The sequence below is a fragment of the Neovison vison genome, chromosome 12 (assembly GCF_020171115.1).
Source record: "Neovison vison isolate M4711 chromosome 12, ASM_NN_V1, whole genome shotgun sequence".
NCBI classification, from domain to species: Eukaryota; Metazoa; Chordata; class Mammalia; order Carnivora; family Mustelidae; genus Neogale; species Neogale vison.
The window spans coordinates 18,705,677-18,728,932 of record NC_058102.1 but is presented as its reverse complement, the minus strand read 5'-3'; the positions used below and the strand labels follow the sequence as shown (position 1 = coordinate 18,728,932).

Genomic DNA, 23,256 nt, shown 5'->3' with positions numbered 1-23,256 from the left:
GCATTTAACTAAATTATTTCACATACACTAGATCCTACCCTCATAGCCCACCTTAAAACCTACAGTCCAGATAGAAAAGAGTAATTCTCTCTAGCCATGATCAAAAGAGGATGTAAGAACCAACTACAAGCATTTACAAACATCTGTATGCACAGGTCAGCCCTGGGATCTGGAGGCTCTTCTGTTTAGTAGACCTGTGTACTTGCAGTTCAACTTCTATATCTAACACCCAAAGTCATGAACAAATCATAGCTGCTAAGGTCCCAATTATTTGGGGATTAACCCCTAGGTTGAATCTCAAAATGGATATTAATAGGGTCATACCTGTAATTCACCAAAAGATGACAGAAGCCCAGCACCATATGCCTTTATGGAGTCTCCTTGTTTGCAGAGGCCAAACTCCACAGTAAACCAGTAAATCTGGAATGGAATGTGAAGTTGAGAGCACACCCCAAGGAAGCGAAAGGCAGCAGATGCCCCAGGGCTAAGGACAGGACTGTCCAGGTGGGAGTTTGTCCAGGTCTCTTCTCTGAATCACCATGACTTGGGGTCACTTCTCTGTGTTCTATGTCTCACTCTATCCAGTCACTGCTTGAATCAAGAGTTGGCTGAGTGTAAGAAATGATAGGAAGCAGAGAGGGAGTGCTGAGGAAGCCCAGGAAAATACCACTAACAGGTAACTCTAAATGACAGAAACTCCTCAACCCCTTTTGCTTTGTTCTCTGTGGCGTTAACTAGAATGAGATGTTCCATTTAGTTGGCCAGACTTACCATGCAATCCCATCAAGCTCAGTCATGGGAGGTAGGAGATTGGGTAGTGATAAAATCATTGACGGCATCCTGCCATCCATGCTAAAACCTGGGCGGGTTCTGATGTACTGCCAACAAATGCACTTATCCTCCTCAAATAACCAAGTCCTTTCTTTAAACAGCTCCCAGTCCAACATGTCCTAGATGCCTGGCCTAGGGAAGGTGATCCTGGAATTTTGGCATAACTTTACTGACCAGGGCCAAGAGAAACCTTGGGTCCAGTTATCTGCTGCAGACAGTCACGGTCTTGGAGAATTAGGGATGGATTACTAGTTAAGTCTGTTTATTGCACGACAGAATGTGAAGTTTGTAAGCTTAGTCCTCCATAGACCTTAGTCCTACATAGACCTCCTCATACAGATGAGGTGTTTTCAGCCCAGGGAGGTCAAGCAATATACATCTAGTTACACAGCAAATCAAAGTCAGAGCAAGAGTCTAGAGCTATTCCCACCCCAGTATATTCAATAGTAAGGTTTTTGTTTTTGTTTTTTGAGAATTTATGTTGGCGATAAGTACTCTTATCATTGTCATAACAGGTAACATAATGCTCTGAGTTCTGAGTTTGTTTTCTTCCTACAAATGAGAAGCTGCTTCTTGCATCTATATAGCATCTGACATTTAAAAATCCATGTTCACACACGTGTAACTCTTCAGACCATTATGATATACTTTTTAGGTGCAGACCATTATGATATACTTTTTAGGTGGGCAGAGTATAAACTAATGTAACCATTTTTAGAGATGAGGAAGGAAAAGCCACTTGCCCAGGGGCTCAGAGCAGCTGCTCAGTGAGAAAGAAACTTCTGGAAATTTTTACCCTTCGGATAAACTGAATTCATAAACTTCTAAACGGATATACATCAAATTGTAAGAAATGTGACTCAGATGTTGGGGAGGGATAAACTCATTGGAAAGGAGTCTGTAGGAAGAAAACCTCCTGCTGTGCAGAGTTGCTGATTCCACGCTTCAATCCATGACTGTCATCACACTCACTGGAGAGAGGGAAGTGTTTGATAAGACAAGGAAAGCCCACCTCATTTCCACCTGTGTCCAGTAAAGGAAAGATCCAAATGCTGGCTCCAGGGCAAAAGAGGGGTGTAAATATTTCCTCTTCAAAGCCATGAATCCAGGCTATTCCCCTTCCACATGCACACTTCATGCCCAAAGATTCTCAAGAGCTATCATTATAGCCCATTCGTGTTTAAGATACTTTGTTTAAAATTACATGTAAACATTTGCATGCAGCTGATTTCAAAATCAGACCATTAAGGAAAAATCAAAATGTGAAATTTTACTTGTGTGAATGTAAGTCAGCACATTCTGATATTTCCCCCCAAATGACCTGGCTTTCAGGGAGGGATTGAAGCTTTGAAGACCCGAGGGTTTTAGCCTATAATACTCTCACTATCCATCAGAGGCAGAAGGAACTTACTGTGGCGAGTTTCTCAATGTATTCATCAGGGGCACCCAGAGAGGCAAGGCCAATTTCCTGTAATTGTAGAGAAACAGAGTCACTGGCATGGCTGGGGTCTGCATAACTTAAAACTTCACCCTCAGCTCCCACCTTGCACTATATAGCACAGGAAGGTGATGGATGACCAGAAGCCTTCAGAAGAGCCCAGATAGACCCTGATTATTCTATTAAGTCTTGTCTAGCCACACATCATAGAATCATAGATCTAGAGCAGGAAACCTTACTTCGTCACTTGGTCCTTTATATTTACTTTACAAATGAGAAAAATGAGGCACAGAGAAGGGAGGTGACCTACTTAAGGTCACACAGTAGTTTATGTATAAAGCTTCATTCCTTGCTTCCAACTCAGTGGTTATTCTCCCACAGCTCAAGCAGAACATTCATGGAATATAAGATGAGTGTCTTAAGCAAGTATCCTCAAGACACCACGGAACAATTACAGAGAAATGCTTGACACCCACCCAGGTAAATACTAGCAAGAGAGTCTGAAATGCTATGGACTGCTTCTCATTCCAGCTCTAATTACAGGATTCCCTTAGTGGTCTCTTTGTCTTTGTCTCTTTTATAACATTTGCTCCAGCTTGCTTTGTATCAGACAGAGTATATATACACAAATAAATATATTTGCTTTCCCTACTATATGCATTTATTCATTCCAAAATGTTTACTGAATGTCTTCTATGTAGTTGGCAGTGTACAGAATCAAAAGAAATCCTAGACCTCATGGTGTTTACATTAAAGGCAGACAATAAATAATAAGCATATACATAGGTATATTAGAAGGAATATGTTATTTGAAAAGAAGAAACAAAAGAAGAAAGGGACAAGGGTGAGTGGAAGTGCCAGGAGAACAGGAAGAGGCTGTAATTTTAAAAACAGTTTCAGAGCAAACATCATTGAGAAGGTGATATTTGAACAAAGACTTGACGGAAGTGAGCTTATTGGCTCTGCTGACATGTGAGGGAAAAGCATTGTATAGATCACATGTATAGCCCATGAAAATGCTCTCTAAGGAGGAGAAATGTCAGTAGGTTCAATTAACAGGGAGGGACCAGTTCTAGCCATACTGATTCTAGCCAAGGGTGGGGAGAGAGGCAGGTGGTATCAAAGAGGGATGTGGGGCTCAGTCATATAAAAATTTTTTGGCATTTTAGGGTTTAGGATTTTCTTTTCAGTGAAATGGTAGTCACTGCAAGGTTTTGAGCAAAAAAGCAGCAAGATCTGATTTACGTCATCCAAGATTTATTCTGGCAGCTGTGTGAGAACAGATTGTAGGGGATTGAGTAGAGATTTAAGAAGCTACCACAGTCCCCAGGGTGAGAAACAATTATGGCTGAGACCAGCTTGACAGCAGTGGAAATGATGGACAATGGTCAGATTTTACACATATTTTGAGGCAAAATACATACAACTTTCAGAAAGATTGGTTATGGGTATTTGAGAGAGAAAGAAGCTAATAATGTCCCCTAAGTGCTTTTGGTTTGAGCAACTGAAAGGATAGAGTTATCATGAACTAACACAGGGAAGGCTGTGGTTGGAGAAGGTTTGGACAAGAAGATCAGGAATTCAGTTTTGGAGAGGATGAATATAGATGTCTAATAGACACGCAAGCGGAGAAATTGAATAGGTTCTCGGATACATAAGTCTGAGTTTGGGGATTGAAGGTCAGGGCTGAAGATACAAATGTGCTTGTCATCAGGACAGAGATGATATTTAACACAGGGAGTTTGGGTGAGATAACCAAAAGAATTGAGGTATACATAGAAGGACTAAGGATTGGGCTTACTTTAGAGCAAGAGGCCACATGGTCTTCATCTCTGGGCCAAACTCAGAGCCTGGCCCATACTTCATGCTGAGAAAATGCTGAGGTAGAGTGAACTAAATTTAGACAGCTTGGCTCTCCTTTCTTGTCCCTCTCCCCATCTCTGTCCATCCTTCCTGTCCAGACATGCCACAGTCTAACAGAAGCCACTGAAATAGTCTCTGTTCTCATGGTCACCATTCTTTGTGAGCCCAAAGCTTGCCTTAAAAAAGGGTCCCAAGATTTCCCTATGCTTAATCCCCATCCCTTCTTGCACTCTAGTGGGAAGCTAATCCTCCTTTTAGATCAAAAAGAATTTGCTCAGTGAACTTTCAAAATTACACCTCCCTTGGGACTGCCCAGGTATAAGTTGGAGCCATGTGACACTTATGGCCCAGTAGCATCTATCTGTTGACTCACGTAATTGTCCGCCCCTTTGGGGAACTCCCCCAAATGGAAATGGCTTAAGGAGGATTGTCACTTAACCTCTTACTGAGCAGAATAGCTTCTGGTAGTGAGAATAAGAAGTTCCTATTCTCTAAAGAAATCACTGATTAGTCTTTGGCCAGAGGAAGAAACCCCAGTTTTAAAGTTGTTCCAAGCAATAAGTGACATCCTGACAGCAGGAACCATGCTTCTGAATATTAGCCAAGCAACAATAGCCTCAGTCAAATGGTGATACTTACAAGTTAAATTCAGCTAATCCCCACTCAACTCATAAAAGTCCAACAATCTCTAAACACCACAGTTCCCTAAACCCCACATAAAAGCAAGGTTTTGTTTGTTTGTTTGTTTCAGATATTAAGTAGTAACCTCTTCAATCAACAGTGAAACTATTTATTTCTTCCAGCTGAGGGAAAAGATATAAAATTCACACACAATCCCATTACTCTGAAATTCATGCTTGGTGCAGTATTTGCTTATGACTCATTCCATTTGATATTTATCCTTCCCTATGAGGAAGATTATTGGCAGTCAAAACTTTGTATTGATTCTCATTTGTGCAGACTGACACACATAGGTCACACAGCTGGTTGGTGGCAGGGTGGGATGTATGGGTGCATCATTCAACTTTCCCATGATCCCAGCTACCCAAACATGGCTTAGCCTCTCAGTGCTCTGAAGGAATTACTAGGATTCTTTCTCTCATGTAAAAAGCTCACCACTGTGATAGAGGAATCAAGGCGTAGTCTGTTGCTTTGATGATAATGGCGAGACATCAGTTCTTGCCAACTAGGAGCTGGGTTATTGGAACTGGATCCTCAGCAAATATTATCTTATTTAATTAAAGCATATACAAAAACAACTGCCTGACAAGGTTGGAAATGGCAAGGCCCTAAAGAGGAGGGGAAAAGTGCCAGGAGAACTTGGAAGAAGGTAAGGTTATTTCTCTGTGGGGATCAGGCAGGCTTTCTTGGATGAAAATGATCTTAAACTAAACCTAGTAAGATTAGCAAATTCAACAGCACATATATAATTCAGAGGATGAGTGGCTCACTACCCCCATGTTGTGATCCCTGGAATGAGTATTTAGCCATCTCCATGAGACCATATGCCCATCTCTGGTGGGATCACAGAATGGTACCTGGTTTCCACTCTTGCAGAGGACACAAGGGCCCCTCCATAGTCTCAATTCACTTGAGCAATCTAGGTCTCAATCTTATACTTAAAAGACCAAAAGCATCCATTCCTCACCTGGGAAAACTGTGCAAAGCTGCGATCTGAAAACAAGGGTACGTGTCCCAACAGTTCATGGCAGATGTCACTGAAAGAGAGAAAGCACAGAGCTTGAAGGTAAAGAGGGTTATAAGTCAAGTGAGACTCAGTTTTTCTACATGAGAAATGGACAAGTAGAAAGGAAATGAGCCATTATAGTTTAAGACCTCATTCCCAACAATAAGTGGTATGTAAAGCTTGGGAACAGATGAGGCAAGGTATAAAAGAAAAGGAGGAAGAAAAGAAAGTAGGGGGCAAGTCAGAGAACAACAGCCAGAGGGTCTTAGGTGTATGCTCAGCAGGGTGCAGAACAGAAGAGCCAATATTCCTTTGGACTTTCTCCTATACACCTGCGCATGTTGTGGGTCATGAGCACTTCCTATCCCAAATCTTCATCTTGGTATTGACATCCTGGGCATCCTGAGCAGATGAAATGTGCTCAGTTATTCCCCATAAGAAAGAAAAATTAAATTAAAAATAGTGCTATTGTTTTCTTATTCTAAAGGGGGGCAACAGTCATTCAGAGAAGAAAATTTACATTTATTTAATACATTATGTGTCAGGTTCATGAGGATTAGGTCTTTTCTGATTTGTAGTTATAAACTTTGTGGACAGGCTGCTAACTTTTTGTATAAATTGAGTAAGTTCTATTTGATTAAGAAGATGGCTAAATGCCAACATAAGGGACATGGTGGTCAGCCATTCTCTACCTTTAGACAAGACACATCTAGACATAAAAATATTAGAATCTTCTAGAGGTATATTCTGGAGGTATTGAGATACTTTGGCTACCACTTGTTCCTGTTCTCATTGGGGACATCAGAGTTTTGACTCTTAAAATCCCTTTGGAGCTTGACTGTGACTTCTTATTCCCTGACCCAGGGAGATCTGAATGTGTGGTTCACAAGATGCCCAAATCTCCAATCAGTATGGTCTATTGGACAGAGAAAATACCCAAGAGAGATGATCTCTCTCTTTGTGCTAACATCAAGCCATCCAGAAAATGATCTGTAGATCAGCCCTTGATGAACCCAAACCTCATCCTGGAGCAGTGAGAAATGGCACTCACTGTGGTTGGATACTAGCAGCAGGAGCAGAACACTCACGGTTCAGGTGTATACATGGGTTTGGACCCATGTCTGATGTACTGAGTGCAGTGGAAGACTCGGAAGGCCAGGCCACCCAAGAAATCCCGGGAGGAAAGCAGGCCAGCCACAGGTCGGAGGCGGAATCCAGTGCAACCTGCAAAGCAGAGAAAGAAAACTCAAAGCCTATTATGGCAGAGCCAGAGGCACATGAAGACCTTTAGGTAGGAAAGCAATACTCCCAACTGTCTAGCAGCAGGGATATTGATGTCAAGTAGACTTGGGTTCACATCTCTGCATCTATATAGTTGGGCAATTTGGGTCAAGTAACTTCATTTCTCTGAGCCTCATGTCCTCCTCTGCAAAATGTGGATAGATACTTCCTAGGGTTATTCCAAGGATCAAATAAACTAATAAATATAATGTACTTATCACAGAGCCTAGCACACTGGAGCATTTAAAAAATTTACCTTTCCTTATAGTTTATTAGGATGAAACATTTATTCCTTATTTCTCATGTCTCTAGACTAGGGATAGAATTTTCATTCTACTTCCAGAAGGAAAGAGTATGAAAGGAACACTTCAAGCTTCTTTACTGACCTTCACACACTACACCCCAGAAAGAGCAAGGACTTGTCTGATTGGAACAGTTGGGAAGAGAAAATGGATATTCTCTATTTGACCCCTTTGGTCCTTTCTCTCATAACTGTCTGCCCACAGAGGAGCACATTCTGGTCTGCCCTGGGTCATGCAATAGAATATACACTTCACCAGTGTATATTCTGAAAAGGTTACATAATTCAGAGGTGAAACACTAGAAAATCCATTTTGTTTGTACATCCATACCACATTCTCTAAGTAGTTTTATCAGTAATAAAGTTGATATTTTGATCCTCTCTCTGATTCTTATATCTGGCTCTCAGTTTGTTTCAAACTTAGAAGAAGAAGAAGAATCACGGTGATAATGGTGATGATGATGATAATGATGATGACCATGGTAGCTAACACTAGATACTGCACACCATATGTCAGACACCATATGTTCTAGACACTTTATAAACACTAACTAGTTCTCCTAATAACCCTATGAGGTAGATGTTCATATCATTTCCGCTTTACAGATGGCAAAGCTGAGAACAAAGAGTTAAAAAATATTGTCCAAGGTCTCAGCTACAGTCAGTCTGGCTTCAAAGTCTATTCCTTAGTTACTTCTCTGTAACTCCCCAGCTGCTATTATTACTATTTTATTATCTCACTATTGGCCATGGAAACATGGATAATTGGCCAGAGAATGTCTTTAAGACCTCCTTGCCCCTGTGCCATGTTCCCTGGACATGTTCCCTGGCTAAAACTGACTGTGCTTGGCCTCTCATTCCCCTCTTCATCTGATAGGTAGAGACTTTCCAAATAGAAGAGACCTGAAATGTCATCCAGCCCATCCCCAATCTTTCCAACTGCCACTTTTCTTCCTGCTACATAATATCCCCTGCCCCTTGCCTCAGAGTCAACCATACCATCTCCACATAGATCAGAGGCATAGAGGCCTCTTCATTTCTGTAAAGCTGTGGTCTGTCTTCCTACTTTCTTTAGTTCTACCTGACACATACTAGATGTTCAATATGTATTAGTTGATGGTCTTATTTCAGTTTTGCTGAATTAATGCTTCCTGGCAGAAAAGAAAATACTTATCTCACTTGGAAATGGTGTGTAGAGACTAGTCATCCCAATAATGTATTTCCCCACAGAATTACTCAGATTCCAGTTCAGCTTAAATTCACTGAGCACTTATTGTATATGTAGCACCATGCTGGATGTTTTCACTTGCAATGTCTTATTTCATTCCCATAACTTCCTTAAGAGACAGTCCCCATTTGACAGATGACTAAACTGAGGCAGGTTACCCCAAATAGAGAGGGTCAAAGCAAGATCCATACCAGTTGGATGTACAGACTTAGAGTTAGGGGCTCTTGTCATTGCCACAAAGATCACATTTCTTACACAAATGCACATTGCAGCCATCTCACAAAACAGCAGGAGCTACAAGGGAGCCCTGTCTGGGCACCTGGGGCTTTGAGTATGGGAAAAAGTGCTTTTCAGAGACGTGGATATGGCAAAACCCATACAGGATGCCTTGTTTTGGATGACAGTGGATGAATGCAGAAGCTAACGGTGAGGCAGAACACAGCAGAGAAATGTTTCTCCAAGAATTAACCTGCTGGAATATTATGCCTCCATCAGAAAGGACAAATACCCAACTTTTGTAGCAACATGGACGGGACTGGAAGAGATTATGCTGAGTGAAATCAGTCAAGCAGAGAGAGTCAATTATCATATGGTTTCACTTATTTGTGGAGCATAACCAATAGCATGGAGGACAAGGGGCATTAGAGAGGAGTAGGGAATTTGGGTAAATTGGAAGGGGAGGTGAACCATGAGAGACTATGGACTCTGAAAAACAGTCTGAGGGGTTTGAAGTGGTGGGGGGGTGGGAGGTTGGGGTACCAGGTGGTGGGTATTATAGAGGGCACGGATTGCATGGAGCACTGGGTGTGGTGAAAAAATAATGAATACTGTTTTTCTGAAAATAAATAAATTGAAAAAAAAAAGAATGAAAAAAAAAAAGACTTAACCTGCTTGCATTACCACAAACACACTCACACTGGCCTCGATTTACTTTCTTCCAAATCCCTTCCCTCCCCCTCCTCCCCTTTTGTCCCTAAAGTGGACTTACTCTGCAAAAATTGAGAAACCTCTTCCAGCTGCGGAATGTTATCTTCACGGAAGCCACAGTACTTTTCCAGAAGTGGGAAGATGTGATTGTGTTCATAGCAAGCATGGGTTTTATACAAGGACTTCAGGGTCCTGAATACCGTCCCCCATGTTTTCTTTTCTTCTTCCGTGTATTGCACTTGAGGGATGGGCTGACCACTAGAATACAGGCATGAAATATTTGTCTCCAGTAGAGCAAATGTAAAAAAGAGGAAGAAGGAGCATTAGCAGAGAGAGACAGATACAGAGTCTGTGAGCTGCTGCCACCCAGGCTACAGGGGATTTCACAAGTTATTTGAAAGAGGAAAGCTCTATTTCATGATATAGGAAACATTCATGCAGTTTGGTTAAGCAATGATACAAGCTCTCAGCTCACCTGCACATCGAAGTTTGTTCTCACTTTGGAAATCACTTGGCCTTTCTGCTCCCCTATCTCTCCAATTATTTACCCAGAGTGGAAATTCACTTAACTGCAGGGACCCAGCAGGTAACATAAATGGGTAAAGTAGCAAGTATGGACAATAAGAGGGTGAGAGCCGAGACAACAGAAGAAGGCATCCTCTTTCTAAACAAAGGCATCCAAGTACAAATAAAGCAATATCATGTTTTGTACTGTGTCAACTAGTGTAATTATATCTGTGGAATAAAGTATATCTAATTTGTGGACCATGAGTTTGAGACCCTTTTTTGTGGACATGCACTTGCTGGATTTGATATTTCTGACCTTAGGAAACTATAAAGGTATTTAAATGCAGGCTAGGTATAACATCCACTTATGCAGCATTTCTATTATGACACATCAGAACTATAGGGAGCTTGTTAAAGTATGCGTGTTGGACCCTGCCCCATAGATCCTGAATCTTCTGGGGAGGGAAAGCCAAGGCATCTATTCTAAGAAGCTCCAGGGGACATAGTTTAGTTTGAGAGTCATTAGTTCAAACGATCTTTTTGAAAATTCTCTAAGAATGAGCTGTGTTCTTAACAGTAAAAACAAATGAAAAAACAAAGCCTGACCTTAAAACCAGTGACTGTTCTTTGCACCACAGGCCTGTTTCCTAACAGGGTACACAGTGTCTGGGGACAAGGCAGCACTATTTACTTCGGGATTATGGATCATCTTCAGGCTCCAAAGTAGGTTTCTCCTGCCCTTTCAAAGTTGTAGCTCATCCAAAGTCATTAAAGCAAAGACAGTCTATGTTCCCCAGAAAGGTGGACAGAGATTAGGGAAAAACGATAGAGTTTTGGTGAAGAATTGGAAATAGGACAACTTCAGAAGACTCTATAATGACCACTAGGGATTGTGAATAGAACATCAGGTAAGCTCCTGCCTGAGGATGCACCATTATTCTGGGCCATGAGCTAATGGAAGGAAAAAGCAGGCTCTGATCATGGCTCTGATCAACTCAGAGATGGGTTCATTACTTGGCTCTGCCAGTTCCTAACTGGATAGCCTCTGGAAATTTAATAAACCTCTCTAAGCCTAGTCAGCACAACTATTATATGGGTTAATAATAAGTGACTATTTGGAGGGTATAAAAGAAAATTAAGTGAAATACTGTGTATAAAGTACCTAATAATGGTGCTGGCCAATAATACCACTGGATAATGGATGAATAGCATTATAACTGATTCTTATTTGAAAAGAAAGCTATTTGCTATTTTGTAACATATTTTTAAGAGATAACAACATCCTGAGTAGTAAGATGTCTCCCTGGTTGGTATTTGCTGATCTAGAGGTTCAATATCCCTTCCCCATTCTTTCAGTAAAGCACACTCCTCCCCTCCCAGTCTGAGATTCAGGTGGAAAGAAACTCTACCACTGCCACCTGGGCATGTGACCAGGTCTGGCTAATTAGACTGTCTCCTTTCCCTGGTCCTAGAGACTGGCTGAGAGGTGGGCCCATATCCTAATCAGAGCCAGTGAGACTCAGTGAGAAAACCTGTGTGGACTTTTGTTGAAAAGAGCTAGAACCTCTGATTGAGTTGGGGTTTCAGCCTGGTGGCACTGGGCTTACCTCTAAGAGATATGAAACCAATGCCAGAGACTAAGGCCAAAGTAAAGGACTCCAGAGTCAGAGAGAGGGAAGGAAGTGTGTGGGACTCTGAGCGAGTTATTGCTACTTTCTGGGCCATATATACATTCAGTATAAAGACAATCAAATCTATCTTATAATGTTGTAATGGTAATCAAGTAGATCGTATCTGAAGTGTTACCTGGATATAGTAAATATTTCAAAAAATTTTTTTTCTGTCTCTCACACACACATATACACTAACTTCCATGGTCTGCTTGGGAATTAAACACAACACATTTTATTCCATCTTCTATTTCCTTTATGAGACCTGAGGTTCTATAAGGTCCTTGGTCTTTGAAGAAATTGTCAATTATTTTTACCAAATCATGATCTCATTAAGTAAAATAAACTAAGATATTTTTAGGAAGAGTGTCAATTTGTTTTGAAACAAAAAGGATATTTATAGTTAAGCCAATTAGAATACTTCTTCAAAAAAAGTTTTAAGTAGAAGACAATGTTTCTGAATTATTCTGCCAACCAAATATGGCATTCAAAATACTCCAGGACCTGGCATAGACTTCCCTCTCCTTGGTGTCTTATTTTACTCCAGGTCCTTCCTCCCACTCATGGAATTATTAAAAGACAAATAATTTGGTGTCCCCAAACACAACTGTATCCTCTGCCTTTCTCTTTGGCTGTAAATCTTTAATTCTCAGCCTAAACTTTACATCTGACAGACCAGTTCACTCAGTCTACATTTAAACTTCTAATGATATGGCTCAAGACACCTGAGTTTTGGCTTTGGTCAAAACTATCACATTTATTGCTACTATTGTCGTTGTCATCCCCATTGGTCCCCCAGAGGACGTGGGCTCTGTTGATCTTGCTCTTGGGTAGGCTCTGGAACTTAGTAGACATATTTTATCACCTGATCAATATCCTGTGATTCTATGACTAGTGATGCATGAGTCTGTGCTTTATTCCCTTTGTGGAATAATGATTGGGAAAGTGCCAGAAATCTTAATGTAGGGGCTATTGGCATAGAGGGTGGCAGACGCCAAGAAAGAGGGCCAAAGTTGAGTCCTGATAGACATTACAACTTCAGGAGTGGGATGAACAGGCCATGGAGAACTGAGTAGGAGCCTCAAAAAGTCAGGAGGGAAACTGGTAAAGAGTAGAATGCATTTGATACATTTGGTATATATGGTAGTTATATATGGTAACTATGGTTACCATATATATATATGGTAGTTATGTTACTTACAGTCATCATGAACTCTGAACATTAAACCACTAATCCCAAAGGAAACCATGACTAGAGTCCCATTAGCTTCTGGTCACATTTTAGTCAAATCTTACTTTGTGTGAACTTTTATATAAAGAAATCTTATTTAATACATATGGTTGAGTCATCAACATTGAACTCAACAGCCCTATAACTTGTGCCTGAAAGAGGCTTACTTAACATGTATTTTCTATACAAGGCACATCTCAGCCTTCTTGCACTTAGGAACCACACAAAGTATTTCACCTCCATTCCGGGAGGGGACATTTTACGCAGAAAAATTGCCAATGAAAAATATAAAAATTTGGCAAATGTGGATCTAATCTACATAGATCACAAAAACAATGGTTGTTTACAGTATAAGAGCTGAAATAAGAAGGTGGTGTCACCTTGTTCGACCTGGAAACTTGTTCAACAAGGCAACATAAATTTTTCCCCATTCTGTTCATGTCCGGGAATGATCACAGAAGTGCCACAAATATTGATACTTGCTCAAATAAATGTAAGCAAGTAATCCTTGAATAATGAGAAGCCACTGTGCCAAATACTGAGCCAGGAGGCAATTTCAAAGAAGAAAGAAATGATAAACAGCATCAAAAGTTTGAAAAAGGGTAGGTAAAATGTATTGTGAAATAGGCTTTAAATTTGAGAACATATTCAATCCTACTAGCCACATGACCTTGGCCACATAACTTAACCATCTGAGATTCATCTGTAAAAATTGAGAAATTGACTAGAAGATCTCTAACTTTCCTCAGAGCCAGCCATCCATGGACGGTTTTCAGCAATCCATTCTACTTACTTGATAAACATCCAGGATGGTGAAGCATTCAATCAATTCCATGCTTCTTCATTAGGTTTAACATGTTTATGTAAAGGAGGTTAGGGGATCAGTTTCTTCCTTCAAGTCCCAACAGCCAAGTAGTAACTGAATATACTTCCTAAGGAGCTCCTGGATTATATGGCAAGTTGTGATCTCCTGGATCTGAGAATCCTAGCACTCAGGGAAGACGGTGAGAATGCTCTGGAGTTAAAGAAACCCGTATTCAAAACTGGATGATGCCACCTATGAGTTAAATGATTGTGGCAAGATACTTAACTGCATGGAGCACGCCAATGTGGAAAATAGGGAGTTATTATTAAGACTAGATGAAATCATGAAATCATGGAGGCAAAGCATGTAGCAAAGCCCTAGACATAGCAAGGAAATCATAAATATAATGTATTTTTGTTGATTACCTGAAAAAGGGCTCGTGTCTGTCCCTGATTGATGGTGTTCACCTGTCAATACTAAAGCAAAGATAGGGACAGGGGCTGGCCATGTTCTGTGATTCCTGCTTGTCACAAGCAAGCCAAGGCCCAGAAGGGCCTAGATTTAACCAAAATCAACAAAATTCTGGTTCTTTACACTGCCGGGAATCATCCAGAGAAGGAAATTGTCTTATCTTCTCTGGAGGTCTTTCCATCAGGAAGGTCACTTTGTCTTCAGTAAACACAGCTCTATCTTCTTCTTTATCTGCCTCATATTTCATCAAAGCTGTTCAAGTACCATTCCGTTAGGGCTCTGGTGAACTTTTAAGCCTCTTCTTGAACCTGTCGTTTTTCATATCCTTAACTCAGGAATGGAGCTCAGGGCTTAGTTACTAAGTTCCTCATGGTAACATTTCTATAGTTCCGAAGGACTCAAAATAGCAAGAACAGTTCTCTTCCCAAATGACATCTTTGATATTTGCATTTTCCTTTGGCTAAAATAGGGTAGAATCCCAGACAGAAAAAAATAAACTCATCCAAAAATTGCCCTATGCAGCTGGGTCAGATCAGATAAAAGTAGAACACTGAGGCAGGGCTCATCTGAAACCTCAAATGATTCATTATTTCAGTAAAGCAGCCAACTCCTCCTTGAATGTAAATGATTCTCTTTTTCCTTCTTCCCCATTTAATGTGGAGAATACCAGAGGCTGTTTTATTCAGGGCTGAAGCCTTTTATAATTACCTCAGACATTAGTGCATAAGGAAGCAACAAAGCTGAGAGAGAGCTGGGCCCCTACTCAGTGGGTAATTTTGTTTTGTCTAGCAGCATTTTTTAAAAAAAAATGTGTTATTAAAGGGAGGGTTTAAATACACACACACACACACACACACACACACGAAAGACAGGACTCTCTATGTTAGTATTTTCCAAACTTGGGCGAGGAAAAAGTAAGCCAGGAGTGTGCTCCTCTCTCTTCCCCCAGACAAGCAAAGCAGACTTACTGTCGGTAGTTGTAGGCGATGTCAGCAAACTGTTTCCGTCTTGCTCGATACACAGGATCTTTAAAACCCTAGGAGAAAGGAGACACATGAATTCTCAAGGCTTGAGCAGAGAGGTCTGGCATATTTATGCATGACTCAAGTGGGGGGGCTCATGAACTCTAACAGTCCAGGTCTCCTTCCTCAAATTATGCCTGGAAAATAAGTTTTCAGTGAAATCATGTTAGGCAAGCTCTCCCACCAGGTATGAATGATACATTATTAGCAACACCTTCAAATCAGTGCGGGCCTCTCTGCTATGGAATTCCAAAGTGCTAATGGTATGCAAGTTTTTTTTTTTCTTTTCAGCATAACAGTATTCATTGTTTTTGCACCACACCCAATGCTCCATGCAATATGTGCTCTCCGTAATACCCACCACCTTATTCCCCCAACCTCCCACTATCCGCCCCTTCAAAACTCTCAGATTGTTTTTCAGAGTCCATAGTCTCTCATGGTTCGCCTCCCCTTCCAATTTCCCTCAACTCCCTTCTCCTCTCCATCTCCCCTTGTCCTCCATGCTGTTTGTTATGCTCCACAAATAAGTGAAACCATATGATAATTGACTCTCTCTGCTTGACTTATTTCACTCAGCATAATCTCTTCCAGTCCCATCCATGTTGCTACAAAAGTTGGGTATTCATCCTTTCTGATGGAGGCATAATACTCCATAGTGTATATGGACCACATTTTCCTTATCCATTCGTCTGTTGAAGGGCATCTTGGTTCTTTCCACAGTTTGGCGACCGTGACCATTGCTGCTATAAACATGGGGGTACAGATGGCCCTTCTTTTCACTACATCTGTATCTTTGGGGTAAAGACCCAGTAGTGCAATTTCAGGGTCATAGGGAAGCTCTATTTTTAATTTCTTGAGGAATCTCCACACTGTTCTCCAAAGTGGCTGCACCAATTTGCATTCCCATCAACAGTGTAAGAGGGTTCCCCTTTCTCCACATCCTCTCCAACACATGTTGTTTCCTATCTTGCTAATTTTGGCCATTCTAACTGGTGTAAGGTGGTATCTCAATGTGGTTTTAATTTTAGTGATGATGAACATTTTTTCATGTGTCTGTCAGCCATTTGTTATGTCTTCACTGGAGACGTGTCTGTTCATATCTTCTGTCCATTTTTTGATATTATCTGTTTTGTGTGTGTTGAGTTTGAGCAATCTATACTTTTAATGCCATTCTGATCAAAATTCCACCAGTATTTTTCAAAAAGCTGGAGCAAATAATCCTAAAATTTGTATGGAATCAGAAGAGACCCCAAATCGCTAGGGAAATGTTGAAAAACAAAAATAAAACTGGGGGCATCACGTTACCTGATTTCAACCTTTACTACAAAACTGTGATCACCAAGGCAGCATGGTACTGGCATAAAAATAGACACATAGATTAGTGGAACAGTGTAGAGAGCCCAGATATGGACCCTCAACTCTATGGTCAAATAATCTTCAACAAAACAGGCAAAAATATACAGTGGAAAAAAAAAAAAGTCTCTTCAATAAATGATGCTGGGAAAACTTGACAGCTATATGTAGAAAAATGAAACTCAACCATTCTCTTACACCGTACACAAAGATAAACTCAAAATGGATAAAAGACCTCAACGTGAGACAGGAATTCATCAGAATCCTAGAGGAGAACATAGGCAGTAACCTCTTTGATATCAGCCACAGCAACTTCTTTCAAGATATGTCTCCAAAGGCAAAAGAAACAAAAGTGAAGATGAACTTTTGGGACTTCATCAAGATCAAAAGCTTCTGCACAGCAAAGGAAACAGTCAACAAAACAAAGAGGCAACCCATGGAATGTGAGAAGATATTTGCAAATGACAGTACAGACAAAAGGTTGATATCCAGGTGTACAAGCTTTTAAAAAATCTCATCTACAGCATTTCTAATTTACAAACTTGACTAATTAGGCAGTTATCAGGAATGGTGTCCATGATAGAAATATACAACATCCACTAAATTCCTAGCCAATGGTATATGTCTAGAACTGCTTCCTCACTTCTTTTTTTTTTTTTTAAGATTTATTTATTTATTTGAGAAAGAGAGAGAGACAGAGATAGCACAAGCAGGGAGAAAGGCAGAGAGAGAGGGAAAAGCTGGGAGTCCAACTCAGGGATCCATCCCAGGACCTGGAGACTATGACCTGAGCTGAAGGCAGATGCTTAACCACCTGAGCCACCCAGGAGACCTTCCTGACTTCTTAATAAACAAACAGGCACATACTTGGTGCTGTTGCAATTTTTAAAAATGCTATTCATTAGTGCTTGTTATTTGCCTATCTATGTGAGCTAGTGACTCATTTATCTATAAGTCTTACAAAATCTTGTAAGGTAGATCAGTATGATTATCCACATCCTTCTAGAACAAACAGTGGCTCAGGGGAAGAGGAGTCAAGCAAAGATGAGGTCAGGGTTGAATCACCCAGTTTCATGTTCTTTTCACTACACTTCAGTAATTAGTAACCTTTGTATTAAGGCAAGGGATCAACTGAGAAACCAATCCAATATGTAAAAATGAAGATAATCATTTCTCCTGAGACACACCTGCAGGCAGCCTTTCCCCCAACAATTCATAAGCAACAAATTTCTAAACAGTAAAAGGTATCCAAGAGTGCCTTCCAGGGTTAGTACAACATATCCTTTAGTCAGAGGTAAGCCCAATTGATTGAAAGAGCCTTTTCCATGCACTTTTTTCTAGGATTTCTATGGTTTAACGTCTTGCATTTAAGTCTTTAATCCAGTTAAGTTAATTTTTGTGAGTGGTGTAAGATAGGTATTTAACGTGTTGGAGAGGATGTGGAGAAACGGAAACCCTCTTACACTGTTGGTGGGAATGCAAATTGGTGCAGCCACTTTGGAGAACAGTGTGGAGATTCCTCAAGAAATTAAAAATAGAGCTTCCCTATGACCCTGAAATTGCACTACTGGGTCTTTACCCCAAAGATACAGATGTAGTGAAAAGAAGGGCCATCTGTACCCCCATGTTTATAGCAGCAATGGTCACGGTCGCCAAACTGTGGAAAGAACCAAGATGCCCTTCAACAGACGAATGGATAAGGAAAATGTGGTCCATATACACTATGGAGTATTATGCCTCCATCAGAAAGGATGAATACCCAACTTTTGTAGCAACATGGATGGGACTGGAAGAGATTATGCTGAGTGAAATAAGTCAAGCAGAGAGAGTCAATTATCATATGGTTTCACTTATTTGTGGAGCATAACAAACAGCATGGAGGACAAGGGGAGATGGAGAGGAGAAGGGAGTTGAGGGAAATTGGAAGGGGAGGCGAACCATGAGAGACTATGGACTCTGAAAAACAATCTGAGAGTTTTGAAGGGGCAGGAGGTGGGAGGTCAGGGGATCCAGGTGGTGGATATTATGGAGAGCATGTATTGCATGGAGAATTGGGTGTGGTACATAAACAATAAATTCTGTTACACTGAAAAGAAATAAAAAAAAAAGAAATCTAATAGAAAATGTGCTTATTGTTAAGACTAAAATGCTTATTTATACTGGGCAAGCCCCTTTTTTTTTTAATTAATGTACTAGAGAAATAAAATAAGGGGTTGTTTGACATAAAAAAAAAAAAGATAGGTATTTAACCTTGTCCTTTTTGCATGTGATCATCCAGTTTTCCCAACTCCAATTACTGAAGAGACCATCATCCTTTCCCCATCAAGTGTTCTTGGCTCCCTTGTCAAATATTGCATGACTCCCTATGCATGGGTTTATTTCTGGTCTCTCCATTCTGTTTTATTGATTGGTCTGTATGTTTTTATGCCAATACCACACTGTTTTTATTTCTATAGTTTTGTAATATAATTTGAACTCAGGAAGTATGATACCTCCCTCTTTGTCCTTCTTTTTCAGGATTGCTCCTTCATGTTGGTTTTAGTAAAGATTTTTCTGGATATGATACCAAAAACACAAGCAACAAGAACAAAAGTAAACAAACAGGACTCTATTCAGCACAGCAAAAGAAACAGCCAACAAAATCAAAAGGCAACCAATGGAATGGGAGAAAATTCTGCAAACCATACATCTAATAAGGGGTTAATACTTGGAACATATATAATTCATACAAGTCAACCAAAAACTCTCAAAAACGAAATTTCCAAAAATAAAAAAACTCAGTGGAACTGAATAGATATTTTCCAAAAATGAAATACTCATAGCTGGCACTCAACACTAATCATCAGGGAAATGCAAATCAAAACCACAGTGAGATATCACCTCACACCTGTCAGAATGACTATCATCAAAAAGGCAGGAGATAACGAGTTTTGGTAAGGACATGGAAGAAAGCTAACCCTCATGTACTGTTGATGGGAATGTAAATTGGTGTAGCCACTATGGAAAACAGTATGGAGGTTCCTTAAAAAATTAAAAACAAAACTACCAATATGAGCCAGCCATCTCACTTCTGTATGTATCTAAAGGAAATTAAAAACAGATATTGAAGAGACATTTTCTCTCTCACTTTCACTACAACATTTCTCACAAGCCAAGGCAGATGTTGCTCAAAGGGCACAGACTTTCAGCTACAAGATGAGTAACTTCTGGGAATCTAATGTATGCACAGTTACTATAATTAATACTACTGTATAATACACTTGAAATTTTACTGAGAGTAGATTTTAAGTATTCTTATCTCTTGCACACACATGTATACACAAATATTAAACATGTGAAGTAATCAAAGGCATTAACTAATCCTACTGTTATAAACATTTTGCAATATATATATGTATCAAATCATGTAATAACTTTAAGCTTACACAATGTGATATGACAATTATATCTTAATAAATTTGGAAAGTGAAGTATTCTACAAAAAGAAAATGACTGTAATATGAATTTTACAAAGACAAGAGACTAGCATCATCACTATTGGATTTGCTTTGTTCCTTCCAAGAATTTTCCATAAACAATAACATCTGCCTCTTTAGCTTGCTCAGAGAGGAGCCTGCTTCTCCCTCTGCCCATCGTCTTGCTTGAGCTCTCTCTCTGACAAATAAATAAATAAAATAGATCAGAAGAGGCATGTTTATAGCAGCAATTCCCACAATAGCCAAACTATGGAAAGAACCTAAATGCTCATCAACAGATGAATGGATAAAGAAGATGTGATACACACACACACACACACACACACACACACACACACTGGAATACTATGCAGCCATCCAAAAACTGAAATCTGGCCATTTGCCACGATGTGGATGGAATTAGAAGATATCATGCTAAGTGAAATAAGTCAATCAGAGAAAGACAATTATCATATGAGGAGTTTGAGAGGCATGGTAGGGGGTTGTGGGCAGTAGGGAGGGAAAAAAAATGAAACAAGTTGGGATCAGGGAGGGGGACAAACTACAAGAGACTCTTAATCCCATGAAACAAACTGAGAGTTTCTGGGGGGTGAGAGTGTAGGGCTAGGGTGGCTGGGCTACAGATATTAGGGAGGGTATGTGCTATGGTGAGTACTGTGAAATATGTAAGCTTGATGATTCACAGACCTGTACCCATGCAGCAAATAATACATTACATGTTAATTTAAAAAGATAAAAAAATCACATCCAAAAAAAAATCAATCAATCAATCAGTCAGGGCCTGCCAGCATTTCCAAAAAACCACAGGTGTGTGTGATGTGTGTTTGTGTGCATGTGTGTGTAGTTACATAGTCAGGGCACCAAATAATATTCTGAATCAAAAAATGATGTATTTGAACAATACATGTGTGTGTATGTGAGTGTATATGTGTGTGTGCATGTGTGTATATATATGTGTGTGTGTGTATACACACGCACGCACACACACACACACACATATATATATATGATCTGAGAATCTGTAGCACAGAGTCTGCCATATAGAAAGAACTACAAATAGCTGTTGAAAGACAGAAAGAAGGAAAGAGGAGGGAGGGAGAGAGAGATGAGCAGAGGGAAGGAAGAAAGAATCTCTTTGCTTATTAAGCTACATTTTGAGAAAGAGAGAAATTTAAGTGTTTCATGTTGGAAAATCAAAATCACCATAAATTTTTATTCCAAACCTATATCTCAAGATTCTATGATACAGTAACTATAAAGCATAGCTCTTCACTTATCCTCAGAATACTAAATGGTTTTGTATCATTCATTACAGGTAGGGAGGCTTAGGAATCTAAACTTAAAACTTAACTTAAAACTACCCTTGGTGCACTTCTGCTGGATGAAGGTAAGTTGCCTTGGGATGGTACAGTCAGGAAACTGGACACTGTGATTTGATTTCCAAGTACCACTAAACGCACCCCTTTAGGAACCTTCCTATCAGACTAAATGAAGGACAAATCTCCATACTTAAGACTCAAAATATAAACTTAATGCTTGCCAGTCATCAAGGTTTGATCATCACAGTTATCCACACCTACTAGTCTTATTTAATTGTCATTAATAAACGGCTCTCTCCATCCCCTAAGTGTATACACCAATTTACATTCCCATCAACAGTACATGAGGGTTAGCTTTCTTCCGTATCCTTGCCAAAACTTGTTATCTCCTGCCTTTTTGATTATAGCCATTCTGACAGGTGTGAGGTGATACCTCATTGTGGTTTTGATTTGCATTTCCCTGATGATTAGTGTCAAGCACCAGCTATGTGTATTTCTTTTATGGAAAATACCTATTCAGTTCCACTGCTCATTTTCTTATTGGAATTTTTTGGTTGAGTTTGTATGAATTACTTATATATTTCAAGTATTAACACCTTATTAGATGCATGGTTTGCAGGATTTTCTCCCATTCCATTTTTTTAAAATTTAAAATCAATTAGTCAATATACAGTACATCATTAGTTTCAGATGCAGAGTTCAGCAATTCATCAATCAATGTACTTTGTCTAGGTAGTTGAAAGATATTTCCATTAGGGGAAAAAAAAAACTCACTGCATATCCAGTAGGTGTCAACTCTGTCAAAGGGAATATACAGGGCGCCTGGGTGGCTCAGTGGGTTAAGCCGCTGCCTTCGGCTCAGGTCATGATCTCAGGGTCCTGGGATCGAGTCCCGCATCAGGCTCTCTGCTCAGCAGGGAGCCTGCTTCCTCCTCTCTCTCTCTGCCTGCCTCTCTGCCTACTTGTGATCTCTCTGTGTCAAATAAATAAATAAAATCTTTAAAAAAAAAAAAAAAAAAAAAAAAGGGAATATACAAATGAAATAATGGGAAAAGTATACCAGAGTCTAACAAATGTTATGAAAATGAGAAACAGTAAGTGCGTTATTTTTCTATTCTATTTATGTTTTGAAGTTTTGTAATGTAAGTGTAGATTTCTTTTGTAATTCATAAAAAAGTAAGAGTATTACAAATCCAAGTCAAACCATTATGAAGTAACAGAAGATTCACACACTGAGTTATATCAACACACACACACACACACACAAACACACACACACATACACACGTAGTATACCGCATGGATCTTCCATAGGGAAAGTTTATGACGACAGTCCTTTCCAGCTCAAAGTACCTAAGAAGTTCATTATCGGTCTTCAAGAAGCCCCCACTGGCCAGGCTGCAAGGGCTTCTGTCCCTCAGTTACCAGTTAAAGAAAGCCATGGCCTCGAAGTCCATCTCTTGGTGGTTTAGCCTTGTATCGGTTGGACTTCCAGATGACCACAGGGCCTCTGCAGCCATGCAGAGTACACTCTGAATTAAGTACACTCTGAATTAAGCTTCCCTTGATGATGACTAATCATCCTGTCTCAATTTAGACTAATAGCAGCAATTTCAGTAGCACTGCATGTAATTTATTTATAATCACCCTGTCTCAATTAAGCTAATAGCAGCAATTTTGGTTGCACTGCATGTAACCAAGTATGTTTTGACAGGAAAATATATTGTTGGTGAAGGAGGAGAGGGGAGGAGGGAGAAGAGAGGAGGAGTGGAAGGGACAAAATGGAGAGAATTTTATAGGATGCAAAGTTATAACATCACCTGCTGTCTGCATGCAATCACTTTCT

The 23,256-nt window shown here is 40.0% G+C and overlaps 1 protein-coding gene across 1 annotated transcript in view; it reads right to left on the bottom strand.

Moving 5' to 3' along the window:
• The window catches only part of PAH (phenylalanine hydroxylase), a 74,565-nt gene that overhangs the window by 7,466 nt on the left and 43,843 nt on the right, over positions 1–23,256 (bottom strand). Inside the window, exons 5-10 of the mRNA XM_044226764.1 lie at positions 15,209–15,276; positions 9,618–9,814; positions 6,908–7,043; positions 5,781–5,850; positions 2,243–2,299; positions 325–420 (exon numbers count right to left, since the gene is read on the bottom strand). Coding sequence (XP_044082699.1) covers positions 325–420; positions 2,243–2,299; positions 5,781–5,850; positions 6,908–7,043; positions 9,618–9,814; positions 15,209–15,276 — 624 coding nt within the window. The remainder of the gene's footprint in view (positions 1–324; positions 421–2,242; positions 2,300–5,780; positions 5,851–6,907; positions 7,044–9,617; positions 9,815–15,208; positions 15,277–23,256) is intronic.